At 36.8% G+C, this 21,930-nt stretch overlaps 1 protein-coding gene across 2 annotated transcripts in view; it reads left to right on the top strand.

Annotated features, from left to right (window-relative positions):
• LOC129444935 (caskin-1) overlaps positions 1 to 21,930 on the top strand; it is a 51,734-nt gene that overhangs the window by 21,274 nt on the left and 8,530 nt on the right. The window contains exons 2-16 of one of the 2 annotated variants that reach the window (XM_055205966.2): positions 2,439 to 2,490; positions 4,758 to 4,855; positions 5,459 to 5,604; positions 5,689 to 5,784; positions 6,168 to 6,289; positions 9,563 to 9,671; positions 10,029 to 10,137; positions 10,217 to 10,311; positions 13,191 to 13,305; positions 15,388 to 15,627; positions 17,697 to 17,798; positions 18,358 to 18,557; positions 18,676 to 18,757; positions 20,609 to 20,718; positions 21,075 to 21,185. In XM_055205966.2, coding sequence (XP_055061941.2) covers positions 2,439 to 2,490; positions 4,758 to 4,855; positions 5,459 to 5,604; positions 5,689 to 5,784; positions 6,168 to 6,289; positions 9,563 to 9,671; positions 10,029 to 10,137; positions 10,217 to 10,311; positions 13,191 to 13,305; positions 15,388 to 15,627; positions 17,697 to 17,798; positions 18,358 to 18,557; positions 18,676 to 18,757; positions 20,609 to 20,718; positions 21,075 to 21,185 — 1,787 coding nt within the window. The remainder of the gene's footprint in view (positions 1 to 2,438; positions 2,491 to 4,757; positions 4,856 to 5,458; positions 5,605 to 5,688; positions 5,785 to 6,167; positions 6,290 to 9,562; positions 9,672 to 10,028; positions 10,138 to 10,216; positions 10,312 to 13,190; positions 13,306 to 15,387; positions 15,628 to 17,696; positions 17,799 to 18,357; positions 18,558 to 18,675; positions 18,758 to 20,608; positions 20,719 to 21,074; positions 21,186 to 21,930) is intronic. The other variant, XM_055205967.2, reaches the window with a different exon arrangement.

Here is a 21,930-nt window from a genome sequence, read left to right as displayed (position 1 = left end):
AGGACATACCATAGCAACACTAGGTGAGGCGTTGCCATGGTATTTTTGTCACATTCTCCAATTAGCATCACAGTGATGGAAATACTCATTTGCATTTCGTTCCTATTTCTTTACGTAGTAGTTTTGAAGGTGACTCGCCTGAATGCTCAAGAGTCTGCTTAAAGAAATAGCTCTGCATGTGTGCATGTTAAAAATTAGATGCTTAATTCATTGTTAAATTTGTAATACTTAAAAAGCTTAATTGAACACTTTTAAGAAATACAGTAAAAAGACATGAATTTAGTAATTTATCATCATCACCACGCCATAAGAATAATGGATTAGGCTGTGATCAGTGAGTATGAATGATATCGTAATTCATGCATACTGAATAGGTTCTTAGTCATGCCGAGACTGCTATTAAGATTAAATGAAAAGCGCACACACTTTCGGTGTCCCCTCACCCTGGCAGGATGCTACCATCTGGACCGCTTTCATTTAACGCACACACAAACACACCACACACAGTTTGTGCATCTAAAGCCATAGACACTTAATGGGAAAATCAGCACTAATATACAGCAAGTACTGTGATGTTTTTGATAAGGATTATAAGGATTGTCAGTATATAACCAGATGTGATGAAAGGGTTTTGATTGTGTTTAATAAATGGTAACCTTACCTGCTGCTTTTGGCTGAATGGAGTTCCCACAGTGTCTGATCCAGTTTTCTGTCTGACCTTAGTCCTGATTATAAACATGACCGGGAAATATTTGTTTGATCCTGGTCCAAAGTAAGTAAGCTATGGGAAGAAAAGGCCAGAAGGATGACATTGGTTGTTCTCAGTTCAGTATTTCATTGAAAGTGCTTTGTAAATTCTTCTTTGATTCCTGCATTTCAATGAATTTAAATGTAGATAGTAAACAGGATGAAGAATTTGAATTCATGTTTTAAATTTTTTTTGGTGTGTAAGTGTGTAGTAGTACATGTTAACGATATGCAAAAGGTACAAACCCAAAAGTAAACAATGAGGTGAGTTATCAACTCCAACGTAAATCTCTTTTCTTGGACTACAACAAACACACAGATTGTAGGCAACAGTTTACTTCCTGGGATTTGAGATGTAGACAAGAACTACATTATCATAATTCCTCCTGCTCCTGACTCACAGCCTGTAAGTTACCTCCTGTTAGCAATCGAATCTTTCAAATATGGTAAGGAGCGTCACATTTCCTGCTGACATCAGAGGCATTCAGACCAATCACAACGTACAGATTAGCTGGGATATCAGGGACACAGAGCTTTTCAAATCTGTGTGTTTCAGGAAGAGAGTGAAATCTGGAGCTACAAAAATGTACGGTATGAGGAAAATAATGTGTTTTTAACTATAAACCACGCAAACACATTGTATTGTACCAAATACACAAAATAGCATTTTTTTTAGCAACAAAATAGGTGCTCTTTAAAGTCCCTGTAAAGTCAATCTTAAAAAATTATTTCTAAACACATTATAAATATTAGAAATGTATTGCTGAAACACGCCACAAAGACTGTAAACTATATTACTGAATTGCAAAATTAGATAGTTAGAAGTTTTTCACCATTTCTGAATTCAGGATTTTTTAGGCGAACCTAAAACGGTGTTTCGATGACACACTTGAGCCACCACACATGGCCCCGTCCATAACACAATCGCAAGCGTCCATTCTGCTTGTAGCGGTATTTAAAAGTTGTGAGAGACAGCAGTTTTCCCACGAGTGGGCGTGGTTTTAGTGCAGACACGCCCCCACCGCTTGAAAGCAGAGAAGGGCTCATAAAGGGGTGACATTTTGGTGTAATATGTGTTTGCATGGTTTAAGATTCAAAAAGCACACTATTTTTAGCATGTGGCGAAAATGTCAAATTTTTTCTTTTACATTAATTAAATCAAATAAATGTTATAATTCATTCAAATAAACATATCGAGATATAAATCAACCCAACACAACAATGACCATCCAATCAAAAATTGTGTTGTTACATCATGTACTAAGACAGACAGAAAATTAAAAGTCCCCTTAGTAACTTTCAATGGCAGGGGACTTTTATCTGGCACTGCGTAATATCATTGCGCCTCCTGTAGCCATGTTACATCAGCAAAGTCCTTGATTATTATGCCAGAATGAGAGCATAGTCCTAACCATATCGGCCTAGAAAATCAAAACTTTTAATTTTCTGTCAGTCTTAGTACACAATGTAACTACAGAAGAGTCAAGTTTTAAATAGGAAAAATATGGTTATTTTTGAGCATGATGCTAATGGTCTAATCAGATTCAATGGATTATGCTAAGCTATGCTAAAAGTGGTACCGCCACAGATCAGCTGAATGGATTCCAAAACAATAAAAATCAAATGTTTAACTTATATTTTCAAAAAAAGTGGAGTGTCCCTTTAAAGTTTAATTTTGTTTTTTTTTGCAGAGCTCCTGGGGGCTGCTAAGAAGGTGAATGTGAACTTCCAGGATACAGACGGGTGGGTTCACCGACATACTCATATGAGAATCATACAAAAATATTGTAATTATGTTGACGTATTGATCAACCAACGTTAATGCCAATATTAATTCAATATGAAACAGCAAATGAAACACATCTTCTGTAGCAGGAGATAAATCAAATGAAAAATATTCTTTTAATAATTAACATGAAAAGTGAGTGTTACCAGAACAGCCAGTTGCTTAAAATCATGCTTTATGCTGTTCTGTCTTCTTTATGTCAATCATTTAAATGTGTATTTCCGCAGTAAAATGTTCAAACCCAACAGATCTATTGGACAGACAGTTATGATGTTTCACACTGCATATAAATTCCTCAGCTCAGCTTTGAATATTCAAAACTTTTGTGGTAAAAAGTAAATGTACAGCGGTGTGTTGATGTTAGACTGCTGCCGTATAGAAGATGGATAGAGAAATAAAGTAAGAAAGAGGGACAGTACGAGTGTCTATGTGTATGTGAATGTATATGTGTCTACACACACGTGGCTCGCGGCTCTAACAGAGAAAAAGCTTTTACTTATAGTAAGTAGGTCATCATAGCCTCAGCTCAGTTAAACTGTAAGGGACCGGAGCAAAACGACAGATTTAAGCTGAAATGAGGACCGATTAGGGACTCTTTGCAAAGTTACGCTTCAAGCAGAAAGCTCAGAGCTTTGGAGATATTAGGATTAGGGTATGAAAAAATATATTAGGACATTCGAAAAGAATAGAACCATGTCGGGTCAGATTTCCAGAAAATTAAAAAACTCGTCATTCACTTTCATTTTAATTTCTTAATTTGAAGATTCACTGTGTAGATTTTGTAGTGGCATGTAGTGTTGAGACTGTGAGGTGCAAGCAATGCAATGCATAGAGAAGCTACAGTAGCCACCACAGGACAAACACGTCATCGTCTGAGACAACGTAGTGAAAAAAAGAACTTTATAGAGCAGCTTGTCCGTTTAGAGTTACTGTAGAAACATGGGTGAAAAATGCGACTTTATACACCACTGATAATATAGTTATACACTCACCTAAAGGATTATAAGGATTATGAATTTCTCATTAATGTAATTATCTAATCAGCCAATCACATGGCAATTGCTTCAATGCATTTAGGGATGTGGTCCTGGTCAAAAAAATCTCCTGAGGTCCAAACTGAATGTCAGAATGGGAAAGAAAGGGGATTTAAGCAATTTTGAGCATGGCATGGATTTTCACGCACAACCATTTCTAGGGTTTACAAAGAATGGTGTGAAAACTGAAAAAACATCCAGTATGCGGCAGTACTGTGGGCGAAAATGCCTTGTTGATGCTAGAGGTCAGAGGAGAATGAGCCGACTCATTCAAGCTGATAGAAGAGCAACTTTGACTGAAATAACCACTTGTTACAACCGAGGTATGCAGCAAAGCATTTGTGAAGCCACAACGCGCACAACCTTGAGGCGGATGGGCCACAACAGCAGAAGACCCCACTGGGAACCACTCATCTCCAATACAACTAGGAAAAAAAGGCTACAACTTGCACGAGCTCACCAAAATTGCATAGTTGAAGACTGGAAAAATTACTGATTTCTGTTGAGACATTCAGATTGTAGTCAGAATTTGGCGTAAACAGAATGAGAACATGGATCCATCATGTCTTGTTACCACTGTGTAGGCTGGTGGTGTAATGGTGTGGGGGATGTTTTCTTGGCACACTTTAGGCCCCTTAGTGCCAATTGGGCATCGTTTAAATGCCACAGCCTACCTGAGCATTGTTTCTGAACATGTCTATCCCTTTATGACCACCATGTACCTACTTCCTACTTCCAGCAGGATAATGCATCATGTCACAAAGCTCGAATCATTTCAAATTGGTTTCTTGAACATGACAATGAGTTCACTGTACTAAAATGGCCCCCACAGTCACCAGATCTCAACCTAATAGAGCATCTTTGAGATGTGGTGGAATGAGAGCATTGTGCCCTGGATGTGCATCCCACAAATCTCCATCAACTGCAAGATGCTATCCTATCAATATGTGCCACCATTTCTAAAGAATGCTTTCAGCACCTTGTTGACTCAATGTCACGTAGAATTAAGGCAGCTCTGAAGGCGAAAGGGGGTCAAACACAGTATTAGTATGGTGTTCCTAATAATCCTTTAGGTGAGTGTATACTGTATTTTAAATTGCATTTCTGTGAAAACGTTAGACTGTGCACCTTTAATTAATTTGCATTTTGAAAGTTACGCATACACATAAATGTAAACTTGTGTTTTACAGGTTATCCGCCCTGCATCATGCTGCTCTTAATGGTAACGTGGAGGTGATCGCATTGCTGCTGGAGTCTCAGTCCGTTGTTGACATCAAAGATCAGAAAGGTGCAAACACACCCAGCCCATGCATGCATACATACAATATGCACAAGTGTGTACACGGGCACAGAGTTACTGGTTAATACAAAAACAAGTTAACCATATAATCATGATCTTTATGTCAGCAGAAACTTCTTGACCAAGCTCGGGTTAAAACTAAATCTTTCACATAGAACAGTAAGGAGCTGCTTCATTGTTTTCAGTATCTTGTCTCTGCATTTTTTAAGCAGCCTGCTTGCATTGTGTAATGAATTGCGTTCTTATACATTTCTGAATAAATGTTACTTTATTACCTTTTTTTCATATGGAAGGATAAACCTTTATAGGTTAAAATATCGGTCTATTACAAAAACAACAAACCTAATGGTGGCACCTAAGACTTTGACACAGGACTGTATAACTTTGATAAATCTTAAATTGAGTTTATTATTGCTATCTAGTGGTATTATGTTTAATAAATGCAGGTTGTTACGATTTCAAATTTTGTAATAAATGTATTATATACAGTAGGTATCAAAAGTGTTTTTATGTTTATGCCAATAGCACTACTCCAACATTTAGCACTTTATTGCTTTTTAAACTTTCTTTTTTGTTCATCTTCCTCTAAAGGGATGCGGCCGCTGCACTACGCTGCTTGGCAGGGCAAGTGCGAGCCAATGAAAATGCTGCTCAAGGCGGGCTCATCCGTGAACAGCCAATCAGATGAGGGACAGATCCCTTTACACCTCTCTTCACAACACGGACACTATGAAGGAGTGAGTAACATACTGTATAGTGTATGCACACGTACATGCTTACTGTACTGTACTGTATTGTACTGTATGTTTGGTTGGTTGTAGAGTGAGATGCTGCTTCAACATCAGTCGAACCCGTGCCTCAGAGACAACGCAGGGAAAACCCCTCTAGACTTGGCCTGCGAATTCGGAAGAGTCACGGTCAGTTTCACACACACACACACACCGCATTGGTGTGTGTTTGTGATAGATGGTTAGGAAGTGATGCTTGTCTGATGGATTGTGAACTTCTCACTATGACACACATGCACTCACTTTCCTCAAGCATTAAAGATAACATCATTTATATAAACTGTTTTCAAATATGCATGTTGTATTTAGACTCATTTTCACAGCTAGTTTTAAGGATAAAACAAGTTACACAATCCAATTACTTAAAAGGAATCTGGATTTACACAAATTTGGATTATTTCATATATATATATAATGAATTTACTTAATGACAAATACAGTTGAAAGAAATTATAGAGATTGGCTTTGACTATTAATAATTTTGCATCCCCTGCTTTGTGTCTGTAAAACAGTTGGTCCAGTTGCTTCTGAACAGTAACATGTGTGCTGGTATGTTAGAACCCAAACCCTCCGATCCCAATGGCATCAGTCCGCTCCACCTGGCTGCGAAGAACGGGCATATAGAGATTATAAAGTAAGTATTGACTTGCTTTCTTTACATTGCATCTACATTCAAAAAATTATGAATCCAACCCGCTGACTTGGCATTTAACCTATGCTAGCTTGTTTCAACCCAAAATACCGGGTTGTTTTATTATGCAAAATCAACTTTTACAAGGTGTTGAAAATAAATGTGTGTTGGCAGTGTATGAACACAACCATTCTACAATGAAAAAAATCCAACCAGTTTTATTAGACATGCTGTTTTGATTCTTGTGTTAATATGATGTCACACTGATAAAGCCCCGGCCACTGACCGACAGTCCTGCATTATGTTTGAACCGAGGGGCAACCTTCCGATCTCTCTGATGAAGCCAATACGGAAGTGACTTAAACTGCAATTCATCGACTGGCCGCTAGAGGCAGGCTCCAAAAGGGAGTCAATTCCCATATACCCCCATGTTAAAATGGCCAACTTTACAGTAGAAAATAATATATTTACAGCCTGGTACAAAAAGTGTTTTTGGTCTGTATTGCTAATTTTGCCATTCATGACAACTGTGAGGGGGGTGAATTATTTTGTAACTCCTCCGTTTAAATTATATTAAGCTTTAAAGTTCTGGATAATTAAGGGCGTGGCCACTTGAGTGAGGGGTGAACAGCCACTGCGGTCACTAGAATCGAGCTAGGCGGGCATGGTTTCAGCAACCAGACACCTCAGCTTCACCCACGTACTGTCTCTTTACCCATTTTCGATTATCTGCGAGTGATGCGTGGCCAGAAGGCAACGGCAGGCAACACCTACTTTAAGTTTCAAAAACGATCCTCACAAACCAATGGGTGACGTCACGGACACTACGTCCATCTTTTTTTACAGTCTATGGGTTGAACAAATCTCGCAAACACATTTTATTGAAATTTATATAAAATTTAGCATAAGATAAAATTAAGCATATATTTGTACCAAGTTTTACAGACAGATACTCTTATTACTCTTATGGATCTTATTTTATTAAATTATTATTTTACTTATTTTATTTATTTGGCATTTTTTCCATCATTTAAATATGTTTGGGTGGTTAACTCTTTCCCCGCCATTGACGAGTTAATTAGGGGAAAAAAAATGCAAAATTCACTAACAGCGCTTTGTTGGCAGATTCCATTAAAGGCCTGGTAAAAAATGCTAATTTACAAGAAAACATTGAAAAGTCATACGCACATAGAGGGTTTTGCATCTGAGCTCTTCAAATCTACAATATCTGACCTCGTACCACAAAAAGTCACGTGGGTTTATGTGTAGCAATGGCCAACAATACAATGTATGGGTCAAACTTTTCTTTTATGCCAAAAATCATTATAATATCATGTAAAGATCTTGTTACATGAAGATATTTTGTAAATTTTCTACCGTAAATATATAAAAACGTTGTATTTGTGAGTGAATGCATTTGTTAAGGACTTAATTTGGACAACTTTAGAGGGGATTTTCTCAATATTTTGATTTTTTATGCACCCTCGCATTCCAGATTTTCAAATTGTTGTATCTCAGCCAAATATTGTCCTATTCTAACAAACCATACATCGGTGTATAAATCTTAATTGAAAACAAAAGGTCCCTTATGACTGGTTTTGTGTTGGCATTTTATTACATTCTTAATTGCTTTAATTTAGCAGTAATAAACTCTGCACAATCAGGCAGACATTGATGCTTCAAAATCCTGACACAGCATTTAACTCCCTGACACAAAACTGTCTCTTTCACATGACTGATGTGTTAAGACAGGTCAGGAGTAAAGAGATCAGAACTGATGGGAGAAAATAGCCCCATGGTTAAAAAAACACTATGAACAATCCCATCAGCCCCTGCAGGCTTCATTTATTAGATTCTTAAACAAAGTGTCCTCCTCAATAGTGTTAATCCTAATGATGCATATTATTAATATGTACTTTTTCCACACATAGCACATTTGTGTATAAGTGCAAATGTGTGTTTGAGTGGATGTGTGTGAAGGACACTTCCTCACATATCCCAGGTCAGCAGTCCAGCCCACTACGACAAATAAGTCCAAGTCGTTTATCATTTTTATGTATATGACCCTGATGAAATTGCTGCTCTCTCTGTGGAAACCCTTCTGATGGGCTTGGAAAGAATTCAGGCCGAGCACTTTTAAACTTTTTCTGGACAAAGTTCAGCTAGCATAGTTTTCCAAACCTTCATTGTACATCCATATTGTGTCAAAAGTATTACTGCCAGTAACTTAAAGACAAATTATCACAAATGCATTAAAGACAAGTGACCAGTCGCAAGTTGTACACCAGTATTGTTTTGTTTCAAGATGCACACAATCTTTTTTGTAAGGTTGTTTGTAAAAACCACTTAATATAATGTATTAATATAACTAAGGCCTAGTCCTGGTTTAATCTAAACCCTGTCTGGGAAACTGCCTCTTAGGCTATGTCCACACGAAGCCGGTGCATTCCCTATCCGATCATTTTTTTTCCTTGCTCTAAAAAAATAATCCGTAAACACAAAACCACTAAAAACCGACTGAAAGCGGTATAGTATATATGCCGGACCAGTATGGGGCGCTGTAATTCTGCCACAGATATAGACTATACACGGAGAAGAAGACTTTGAGCATGCGCATAACCAACGTATGGTGTTGTCCATTATCGCTTGTTGGTCACCACAATTGCATAGAAGCAATAGATATTGCTGTAATAAAGCTAGTAGGCTTTAGTAGCTTCTGTAGCACGAACACAATCACGTAGTCCGCCGTTATTGTTGTTGCTGTTACGTGTGACGCTTCCGACGCTTCCGACGCTTCCAAAACGCCGGATCCGTGTGGATGAAACGCCAATACGATAACAAATTTATACGTATACGGTGATACGCGTCTCTGTGTGGACAGCCCCTTAGTGTATTTTATGCAGATTTTACTATAGTAAAATATTAAGGCTGTATAACAAAAACCATGTGATTTTTTTTTTACAAATTACAGTAATATTATTTTTTTTGCATTGCAGTAAGAATTTGGTGGGGGTGGGTGTAATCGTGCAAAAAACCTTATGCAAAATATAATTAAAAAAATAAGCTTTGCTTTTGACATGCATATTTGAGTCCCATAATTTTAAACAAAAATCAGTTTTCTTTAAATGAGAAGCTCAAATGCAAAAGCCGCTAAATGCCACTTCCATCAGAAGTATTACTGCAAATAACCTGAAGACAAATGTTCAGACATGCAAGTGACCAGTCGCAAGGTGCATTGTAAAACTAAAGTGTTTGTTTTTGTGTGATTGAATTCAGGTTACTAATCCAGGCTGGTATAGATATAAACAGACAAACTAAATCAGGCACAGCCCTGCATGAAGCCGCTCTCTGTGGGAAAACCGAGGCAGTGCGGCTGCTGTTGGATGTGAGTATTTTATTTGACTTTAAACTCGATGTATGTGCATAAAGCTGAATTTTGTTGACTGGTACATCTAGGGTGTTTCCACATCTAATTCTTTTTCCAAGTTCAAATTATATTTGCGTTCACACTACAGTATGTCTGACTTAGATCTGACTTTGTAGGCTTAGATCTCATTTTGCACCACTTTACATGAGATGGGATTATTTCCACTGTGGTTTTATTAAACACAGTGGTCAAAGTTTTACCCTCTTTGATGGATTAAGTCCATTTCGAAGTTACTTTAGAGCTTTCATGGACTCTAGATGTGAAAACAATCTGTGTACACCAGTCATGTCAGTGTGATCCCTTTTCTTTTTCTAGAGCGGCATAAGTGCGGGTGTGAGGAACACATTTTGTCAAACCGCACTGGACATCGTTAACCAGTTTACCACAACCCAAGCCAGCAAAGAAATCAAACAGATGCTCAGAGGTACGATGGATGAATGTTTAAAAACACAATTCACATGTTAAAAGCTGTCTGTAACCCTGTGTTTGGTATCCGCATTCAGATGCGTCAGCTGCCATGCAAGTGAGAGCGTTGAAGGATTACTGCAACAATTATGATCTTACAAGTCTCAACATTAAAACAGGCGACATCATCACGGTAACGTAATAATTCTCTTGTTGTTCACCAAAATGTTTAAACGCAGCTGTAAATGCCAGGCAGAAAATGTGGGCGCTTACCAGGGTTTTTTTTTTTTTTGCTATTGGTGGCTATAATACTTCTGTTTTGTTTATCAGTCGTTGTACGTTGCGGAGGTTGGTTGTTGTGGTATTTGTCCCACCCCTTCTCCTCTGTGATTGTACGGCTCTGTGAAAAGTGATATTGACGAGCTGAGCGTTTCACCCAAAGTTGAACATTTTTCAATTCTGGCTGATCATCACGGACAAAACTCACCAGAAGCGCGGTGCTTCCATTAAAAAAAACTGAAGACCGGTCGCAGGCGTAAACCCTTGGTGTACACATCCCCTTGTAACAACATAGAAATGTCACCATACTGTGTGCAAATAATTTTTTTAGAGCAGGGGGGTGATTCTCACGAAAACTTGGTTTTAAAAATGTCAAGCATGAAAATGTAAAATTTGCTTAAATTTACTTTTTTCCCACCAGACATTGAAAAACAAAGTCTGGAGTAAATGGGAACATTAATTTAAAAACTTTTACTTATCATTTAACACTTTTTGTAACATAATTAAAAAAATTAGTCCTAAAAAATCTCATTACCACAACAGTCAGAAAACATCAACACTGACATATTTTCAAAATTACATGACAAACCTGAAAGAACATAATTTGGAGATTCTGCACATGCATTTAAAATCAAAGAATTATGCTTCTATTAATTAAATTAACATTTAATAAGCATCTTTTGCGGTAATGATCATCAAAATGTCTTGTAAGCATTCTGACAAGACAATATTTCAAATTAACTGTAAAAAAATGATCTTACCTGGTAGCCATCTTGAAGTAACTGGTCCATGTGCTTGGTCACTCAAAATCAAACTTTATTAAAATTCTGTATGTGTGCTTAAACTGTTCTCAAAAAGTGTTGTGGAGGATGAGAACATCAGGCATGGACGCATCATTTTCCTAATTTTTATTCATTATTATTATACATGAATATTCAGTAAATATTTTTTCTGTCATCTAAAGTAGTCTAGCAAAACATCCATTTATTTTTTTTCTTAATATTTTTGTCTTAACTTGATTAAATTACAACATAACGCATGTTCAAACACAGCCGGACACATTGCGGTAATGAGAATTTCAGCAGAAAATGAGATAAAATTTACAATGATAAATTCTTATGTTGAAATCACACATTGTGCAAGGTAGAACACAGTATTGTGTTAATTCTGATGCTTTTTAATGTTACTATATTACACATTTTAACGCTAAAATCATTAGTGCCGTGGTGTTTCAATGGTTTCGTGAGAATCACCCAGGGATGCCCAAACTTTTTCCTACCAAGGGCCAAAAATCAAACCTGACTGAGGGCCGTTGGCTGAAAGTAAATGTTACTGTGTTATTTTACAATTTGCCCTGATTATCCTAATTTATAATTTTCAAATATTTAAAAAATTAATAAGCTAACATTACTCTGTTTATGCAAAACTAATGCAGTTTTATTTTCAAATGTGAGTGTTGTAAAAAAAAATCATTTTTGCCAATCTTTTTTAAATTTCCTTTTGTCTGTGTGCCAATAACAGTCCTTCCAGAAAAGGAGTTTTTTTGGTGATTGTTGCGGGCAAAAATACTCGATCTTGCGACACGTTTTCTTAAAAAATGCGATGGAATATGCGGGATATTTATGCAATTTTATGCGGGAAAATTGCGGGAATTTGCAAAAACTGCGGGAACTTGCAAAAACAGCTTTTTTGACTTTTCAATGATGTGAACGTAATTACGTCACATCATAATATTACCATGGCAACAGGGGGACATGACTGCGGTTGTGTGAAGTAAATGCAAATTTTTCAACTTTCTGCAAAGATATATGTGACTTTTTGCTACGAAAATGCGGGTATTATGAAATCATGCAAGCCCTGCATATTTTGCGCACAGAATTCGGCAATTTATGCGACGAAAGTGCGGCGTATTTTTTAAAATGCGACCGCCGCATAAATATGCAAATTACTTATTATGCTTTAATCATGCGTTCGCATAATCACGTTTTTCTGGAGGGACTTATTATTAGCCTTTAGTACCCGAGTTGGTTGAGTTTCGTGATGCATGCTTTACAGTGTCCGTGTACATTAAAAATATGTACTCACTTGAATTCCATGCATTTAATTTCAATTTACATTTTTGTAATGTAGAAATAAAACAAACATTTAGAAGGAGAACAAGCAATGTTTGACTATGCAGTGTAAAAATAGTTGAATCAACTTAAAAGGCAAATAAGGCAACCTATCACAAGCACTAAACAGATACTAAAGTCCACCCAACTCAAAATATTACATTAAAATCACAAGTTGGCCCAACATAAATAGTTATGTTTACAGTTGAGCAGCTTTCTGATACATTTTTGGATGAAAAATTTACTATTAAAGTCCAGTCATCAAAATAATTTTTAACAAAATGTTGAGGGATAATTTTATTCAGTATACACAAAATAATAAATGGACTCCTTCAACTAACGTTAAATTAAGTTGAATAAAGTTGTTTTCACTGTTCAAAGTCAACATTACAACGAGCCCTTTCAAAGAAAAACTAGTCACACGTGCCTAAAATCTTTAGTATTCCCTGCTACTTCAGTTTACTATGTGCTTTATTGACAGCCATTAACATATTCTTATGAGTTGGCCACAACTAAAAGTTAGATTTGGTTACGCTTTAAAGCAGAGGTGCCCACCGTTGGCCCGCAGTGACCTTTTTTTTGGTCTGTCATGCCATGTGAGATAAGGAAAAAGGATAAATGTCATTGTTTATATTTCTAATTAAACATTTTCTAAAATGTAATTTTTTTGTTTCACGTGCAGGTCTTGGAGCAGCATTCAGATGGGCGATGGAAGGGCTGTATCCATGACAACCGTACAGGAAATGACCGCGTGGGATACTTTCCATCCAACATAGGAGAAGTCATCAAAAGAGCAGGTGTGCCATCACATCATCACATGATCCCACCGGGATGTCATGTGACACATATGTACCTCTGCACATTCAAACATATTTTACTTAAAAGGTCAATTTGAAACTCATTTATTTGGCACATTAAATAAAGTGTGTCAGTTTGTATTTAGTGCATGCATTTCAGAATACATATAAGTGTTAGTTTGTGTGTAAACTTAGGGATGGGTATTTTTGGTCAATCTAAAGGTTGTGGGGCGTGCACATTTCCTTTTCAGTTTTCAACATCTAATTTTTAAATTAAAGCATTCTGTTTGGCCTTTTAAACTAGAAGGAAAGTGATGTGTGGACGCCCCCTGAGTAATGCAATGTATACAGTACTGACACTTCAATCTCTTGTCCATTGATTTAGATCGAATCAGACCATTTACAAATCTAAAAAAGCCATAATTTCTGATTCATTTGTGAATCTTTCAAAGTTTCAAAAACATGTCAAGCTATTTCTGAGTACTTGAATATTTATGCTCATCCCTATTGTGTGTGTGCGTTGTTTATGTGCTTTATATCCGACTGTCCTGCCCTTTATCATCAGTCGTGTGATATTAATGTCAGCTTAAATTAAAGAAAGTGCAGCAGATGAGACTGATCTGGTACTTTTCACTCATCATCCACCTGTCTGAAGTGTTGCTTTTAAAACTATTACTCAATAGTAGCTCACTTAAAGTTCATGTGAGTTATGTCAGTGACACAAACATCACCAACTGGCATTGCAAAAATAATGCGTGCCCTCAAAACACGTTTTCCAAACACTTCTCATGTCAAACAAACCATAAGTCCCGCCCTTATCTCACACCATAAAAAAGGACAACAGTGTCACAGTGTACTTAAAGATCCCGTTCTTTCTGTGTTTTTAAAGCTTTGAGTGTGTTTACAGTGCGCAATATAACTTGTGTTCATGTTTCACTTATAAAAAAAACTTGGTATTTTTCACACAAAAAGTCCTCAAAACGGGCTTCCTTGTTCTGTGAAGTCCCTCCTTCAGAAATATGTAACGAGTTCTGATTGTGTAGCTTGTTTATTGTGTTGTGATTCAATAGCAGCTTAGCTTGCCGTTAGCTTAGCTGGCGACTGACGTATTCCTGTGGGCGGAGTTTAGTCAAAAAAACTGTTCTAGTGACGTCATTAAAGCAGGAAGTAGAGGGCTGTAGTCCAAACCGGCCGTTCGCTGTAGGCTTTGAAAGGAGAATTCTGTTAAAGAAAATGTATCGCCTGGCACTGAACTTTGAGCTTTATCATTTTACAGATATTATTTATGCTCTAACAGCAACATTACACACTAACTAGGGTTCAGGTACTTTCATAAAATTACATTAAGCAATAAAATAGTGTCGTTTTCATTTCCTATATCTGAAAACTTCTTAACAACATCTTTGTCCAATTTAACGTTGACATGTATTTATCCAGATATAAAGTATGAACTCGATGAGGGATACTATGTGCAGTGTTGGCTACTTTTAAACTGTTCCCGCTAGTTAATTTTTTTGTGGGATAGAGCTGAACGTATTTTGTTTATTAGTTATTGGTATTTGGACTGTGAATAGTCATTGGGAGGCTTTTGGGCTAGTTTTGAATGTTCATTGGGCTGGTTTTGACATTTGGTTCAGATTATATAGAATGTACATGTAAACGAGCATTTTAATCAGGTTGCAATGTTTAGGGTGCATGTAAACTGTACTGCCGTATTCAGTCAGATTGACAAAATTTTGTCCATGTAAACATAGCCACTGTAAACCCTATCTGCGTTTTATGCATGAATATATAGTCTGCATGCATAGTACTTTACCAATTGATGTTTATGGGCAATGCATTGTATATGTTTTGTACAATAGTATGCATGACCATTTTTTTTATTTGTAACATACAGTAGCCGTTCGAAAACTGTACATCATTCTTACCATGCATGTTAACATACAGGGTTCTGTAAAGTTAAGCTCGCAGATAGAGTGAGTGATTTTTGCTTGAACATTTTTTGTTTTGTGTTTTCCTTCCTGTTTTGTTGTTGTTTTGTTGGTGTTGTTGTTTTCGGTGTTGCCGTTCTGTCGTACCCAGGTCCCTCGACCCAACAGTATCTTAAGATACAGATCCGTCCGCCAGCAATTGGTTCAGTTGTCATGGTGAACGGTGACTCCTCCCACATTTTTTCTCTCCCCCTCACCCCTCCTCCTCAACCCACCCTGCCCTCTTCCCATCAGCCCCTGTTCACCTCATTTGGCTATAATATGCCCACCTGCAGCACATTTGGGTATGAACCAGCCTCCTCCTGCTCTGAGGAGCCACAAAAAGAGACAGGTATAAACACAAACACACACAGTGTCACAAAAACACACAATCAATCCGGCATCATACACCGATCATAACGTGTGCTTGCATTTCTTTACTTTAAAACCACTGTGATTTAATTAATGATTACAATGAGTGAATGTGATTTGAAAGAAAGAAAGAAAGGAGTATTAAAGGGGACATATCACAATAATTTTTTAAGATGTAAAATAAATGTGAATATGTGAAGTTTTAGCTCAAAATACCATATAGATTATGTATTATAACATGATAAAATAGCCACTTTGTAGGTGTGAGCAAAAATGTGCCATATTTTGGTGTGTCCCTTAAAATGCAAATGAGCTGATGAAATGCAAACACTGATCACCATAACGGGGTGGTTTGTTGAAATTGAAACTCAATTGTGCTGTCAATATTTTTTTTTCTCTCTCTGCACTAAATGGCAGTACTGTGGTTGGATAGTTGCAGATTAAGGGGCGGAATTATTATAATAAAATCCCCTTCTGACATCACAAGGGGAGCCATTTTAAAAAATTGTTTACAGTAATTTGTGACTATTTTACAGTAGTCAATAAAGAATTACAATTTATAAATGTTAATGTTATATGTTAATACAGCATTTATTATAAGCATAAGTACAGTAAGTTCATTAGACAAACTTACTAACTTGCTTGCAATTGCCAAGCAAGGAACATTTGAGTGCAGTGCATTAATATACAATAACACGAAATTCAATAATGTGCTGTCACAGGTGTGTGTATAACAGCTTTGTTCATGACTCATCCAATCAGAATAAAGAGTGGGAATGATTTGTTTTATTAATATGGATTTAAGTGTGAATGTTGACTTCGCTCTTATAAAATTAGATTGATGGAACATTGTTCTCTTAATTCTGTTTGTAATTAATGCAGTTTGCTCTCACAAAAACCTACAATCAATCATGTACTCAAGAAACATTAGGATGAAGATTTTAGTGAAGTATTTCCTCTTTGTAATTAGCAAGATGGTTATTGCTATAGCAGTGCCTGGTCTCAGTATTATAAGCTTGTGTTGATCTGTTTAAATTTGAACATTGTATTTCTATATGCTTATATTTCTATTTAACCTTAATAGTATCTTTGTAATGTATTACCAGATACCAAAATGTACCCAAACTGTTTCTATAGCTCAACTGCATTGCATTAGCAGTGCAAAAGATGATGGGTTCGATCCCAGGGAACACACATACCACTCAAATGTATACCTTGTAATGCATATACGCATATACAAAAGTTTCACGTGAGCGCGCGATAGTTTCGCGTGAGCATGCGATAGCGCACGTGAAACTAAACTTTATTTAATTTTTGCTCCATGTCCCCTTAGGGGCTCCGTACAAAGGTAATATTAAATATAAAAAATATTTTTAGTTTAGTTTTGCGCGCTCGTGTGAAACTTTCGCGCACGCACTCGAAAGTTTCACGTGAGCATGTGATAGTGTTATGTGAGCACGCGATAGTTTCACGTGAGCACACGATAGTTTCACTTGAGCACGCGTTAGTTTCACATGCGCACGCGAAACTGAACTTTATTTAATTTTTGCTCCATATCCCCTTAGGGGCTACGTACAAAGGTAATATTAAATATAAAAAATATTTTTACCTATTTTGCAGACTATTTGGGTACAAAACATTTTATAACTACATGGTGACCAACCAAGTTTACCTGTCTTTAAACACTGAAAGGTGATGGTCTATAAATAAAAAAATACCAGATATGTTGTTTGTGAAGTTTATTTTTATTTTATGACCTTCTCTCTGTCTCTGTACTTTGGAAAGGTGTTTTGGTTTTGGTGTATGTCTGTGCTCTATATTTGGTGATTTTGAAAGGATGGTAGTCACACTAAGTGATTACTGTTTGAGACAGATGTTGACAGATTGGACCTTGCGTACAAACATGTAGAGGACGTGAGGAGACTATGTCCTTGATAGGGCAGCTGTTTTTGATTTGTGTGTATTTAAAACCTTTTTAAATGCATAAATGGCACCCTTGAAAGCACCCATTTTCAGCTTTTATCTCTGTGTGTGTATGACATCTTCCAGGTTCAAGAGGATCTGTGTCCAGTCCTCATGGTTCTCCAACCCTCAGTGGTCAGCAGAGCAGCGCCAACGAAGATATTTGGGTGCTGAGGAAACCTTTAGCAGGTACAAAACACGTTAGCATTTTGTTCTTTTAATTCTGGCATTTTTTCTCACCCCTAAAAACTTTTAAGTGTATATTAAATGTTCCCCGGTCCATCTTTCAATATTTTATGTCAGACCTCTCTGGCCGACTGCAATGCATTTAAATGTTAAAAATAAAATGTGCATAAAAAATAAAGCAACGCAAAAGTAACTAAAAAGTAACGTAAGCATTACTTTCCATGAAAAGTAACACAATTAGTTAAGTTTTTTTGGGAGTAACTTAAAATTGTAATGGATTACTTTTAAAAGTAACTTTCCCCAACACTGCAAACTGACATAACCCACGTAATCATACCCAACAGCTTAAATTATAAATCATTTCGTAATCTTACTGTTGTGAAGTGGGGTAGAGCAAGGATGCCTTTTTTTGTGTTTAATTTTGTATGTACTTGCATACTACAGTAAGTTATTTTTGTTTGTATTTAATCAAGTAACAAATTGCATTGCTTTAAAGTTTAAACACAACAGTTTTCTGGTTCAACTGCATTTGTTCACCTCGCCTGATATCTGTGTTCACCAGCGGGGGGCAGTGTTGGAAGTATGGGCAGCACAGGCAGTCTAACCAGTGGACGTTCATCTACAAGCGTGCAAAGCAGTAACGCTAACGCTCACCTCACCAACTCACCTGTCCCTGTGCCGACCACACCCACACATTCACCTGCTACTAACACACACGGCCTCAATGTCCCAGGACTACACGCCCAAGCCGAGGGTGTGAAGGTGCGACACGAACCAATCCCATATATGTACAAATATGCCAAGTCATATTTTCTCTGTCTGTCTTTCTCTTCATTGCTCACATTATTAATATATGTGTGTACATTTGTGTGTGTTTTAGCTGTTGGCCACGGTGCTGTCGCAGTCAGCCAAAGCAAAAGAACATCTTATGGACCAATCACAATCTTTAGATCCAAATTCAGGTACTGCAGTGTATAAACTGTACTAATATGACCCCATATAATCCTGGAGTTCATATGGTAGAGCAATGTAAAGGTCACACATACTCGGTGTTGGGGGTACCGCATTACAAGTAATATGCGTTGCGTAATAATATTACTTTTTTTTTAGTAACGAGTAAAGTAACACATTACTTTTTAAATGTACACATTAATATTTGAGTTACATTTTTTAAAAAGTAATGCAAGTTACTTTTCAGTTTAATTCATTTGATTTGAAAAAAACAATGTACTGAATTAAACTTAATGTAGGCATGAAGAATTACCCAAACTCTATGGATGCGCGCCTGAGCAGAAACAGTTTGAGTCCGAAACGGAGATGGCAGGGCAGAGCTTAACATTTTTGCGATGGAAATATGCAATTTCTGAATGCAGAACTTCATAAAAAAATCACCTGCAAGGCCTGAAAGAGATCAAGCCTCAGCCAAGTAAGAACAAGTAACGCAAAAGTAACTTAAAAGTAACTTAAAAGTAACTTAAAAGTAACTTAAAAGTACATAAGTATTACTTTTCATGAAAAGTAAATAAGTAACACAATGAATTACTTTTTGGGGGAGTAACTTAATATTGTAATGCATTACTTTTAAAAGTAACTTTCCACAGCACTGCACATACTAATGAAACGTATGGCTCGAATGCACTGTAATGCTGCATTCAGACCAGCCGCGGGAGAGGCGTCAAGCACGAGTGATTTCAATGTTAAGTCAATGTAAAGACGCATTGAAGCGCGTCTGGAGGTCTCGTGGCACGAATGAAGTGTTTAGCGCGGTAGATGCGATTCCGCCTCATTTGTGCGCGTTCACGTAAATAGTACAAATTGAGCGTGGCCGCGGCAAACGCGCAAGTTGAAAATTTTTTACTTTCGCGAAAAAACGCGCCACATCTACCAATCATGAGCTTGATCTAGTAGTGACATGATTACAGGAAGCGAGCAGGGTCGCAGAAGTCCCTCCCATGACACGATCTCCGCGTGAATGTCTCGATGACTAGAATTTTACGTGTGGCTTTCATGGGCGAATTAAGCGAGTAAACTCAAAATGTTCAAGCGGCAAACTAGACGTGGTAGACGCAAATTTGATTGAATTCACGGTAAGTCTCTTTGGATAAGCGTCTGCCAATGCATACGTGTAAATATCTGCTTATACGTATATAAAAATGTAAGAAATTTAACTTAACAATTCAATAATTATTCTTTATTTAATGGTTATGATACAAGGATGTGTTAAATAAAATAAATGTTTTCAAATTAAAAATATAAGACTTATATTAGAATATATCAGTACAGTACTAATACGTGGTTTGTATTAATTGTATACAACCTTACATTTTTATGTCCAGTGTTAAATTATATACACTTAAATTAATCAAATTATTAATAATTTATCAAATTGCAATTAATAGCCCTCTGAAATGTTTTCTTACTATTGTAGCAGACAATTCACGTATTGAATATACATCCAAAAATTTACTTTGGCTGTTTTGTCTTTTCATCAACCATAAGCCTACAGTATCACTGGCCTACATTCAAAGTCATCCATGTTGCGAGTGAGTTTATCAATCTGTCTGAAGTAAATTTAATGATCGTAAGCCACTACACTATGTTGTAATTGTACATCCACAAACAAATGTCAAGACGAAACTCCCAAGACGAAAACGAAATGACACACATGCTAATGTGCTATTCGTTACAGCTGTATGGAAATCCTGTATTGTGTACGGGTCACAGGACATGATTAAGTATTTTTTATTTCATTAGTAGCTTCATTAGTAGCAGCGTATCTTTCGATATTACATTTAATTTACTTTTTGCCGTAGCCTCTTCTCAGCAGACTCAAAGCACATCTGGTCTCCCGCGGCAACCCAAGAAGAAACCCTTTGTGGATCCGTTGCTACAGAGGAAAGATGAAGCCTCGGCTGAGAGCAAGGCAAGAGTGTGTGTGTTTGTGTTTGTGTGTCTGGTGGCCCAGATTTGTAAATGTGTCCATGTGTCTATATCTGTCTATATTTATCTCATAAATGCCCTATATACTATTGTATGGAGCACTTTAAAGCGCCATGCTATTATCATAGTGCAGTGTACAATACTGTGGTAATACCATGGTACATATCTCTTGATGATGTGTTTTTGACATTTTTATTAACGTGATGTGACATTCAAGGGTTCTAAAAATTTTATTTGCTGCCACACAGTGGCTGAAGTTGATATTGCATGACACACTTTTATAACAGGACAACAAAAAATGTCTTAATTTTTTGTGTTTTCTTTCTCTGTGTGTGGTAGAGCTCGGAGGCTGTTGTTGAATGGCTCACTAGTGCTCAGTTGCAGTTTTACACAACCAACTTTCTCACTGCTGGTTATGACCTGCAAACCATTAGCAGGATGACACCAGAGGTGAAGCACACAACGACATGTTAGGCTACATGTGAAAATTGCAAACATCATGTAAAGACATTACTGTATGAGTGAGTGTATTGAAATACACTTTTACCACATATATATTTAATATATTTAAAGGGCACATATTATGCCAAATTTTACAAGATGTAATATAAATCTCAGGTGTGCCCAGAATGTATCTTTGAAGTTTTTGCTCAAAATACCACAAAGGTAATTTATTATAGCGTGTCAAAAATGCCCCTGTTTGTTTTTCTTGTGTGTCTCTTTAAATGCAAATGAGCTACAGCTCATCACTCCCTCACCAACAGACAATGAGCCATTTTGGGTTAAAAATAGATCTGATTCTTGTTAATACAGTCTTAGACAATAGTATCATTTATAGTAAAGGATTTTGGGTCAAATTTACCACTCAGTCAGTGGCCATGGGCGGAGCTTTGTTTGTGTGACATCACATTAACAAGGAAATCAAAACAGCATGTATAACAAGCCTGCTTTTTTAATGGGGATTAAAAAAGAAGTAGAGGGGGATTTTTTAATTTTAGGATTGTTGTGTTCACACACTGCCAACACACATTTATGTCCAAACACCTTGTAAAAGTAGATTTTGCATAATATGTGCCATTAAAAAACAAAAACAAACAGTATTTTTTAATAAATATATACAATATAAAAATTATTATATTCACCAGTAAATATTCCAATCAGTCAATAAAGAATAATAAATGTGTGCATATAAAAT

Source organism: Misgurnus anguillicaudatus, chromosome 3 (genome assembly GCF_027580225.2).
Source record: "Misgurnus anguillicaudatus chromosome 3, ASM2758022v2, whole genome shotgun sequence".
NCBI lineage: Eukaryota > Metazoa > Chordata > Actinopteri > Cypriniformes > Cobitidae > Misgurnus > Misgurnus anguillicaudatus.
Note: the sequence above shows the minus strand (reverse complement) of the source record. Positions and strands in the feature narration are given on the sequence as shown.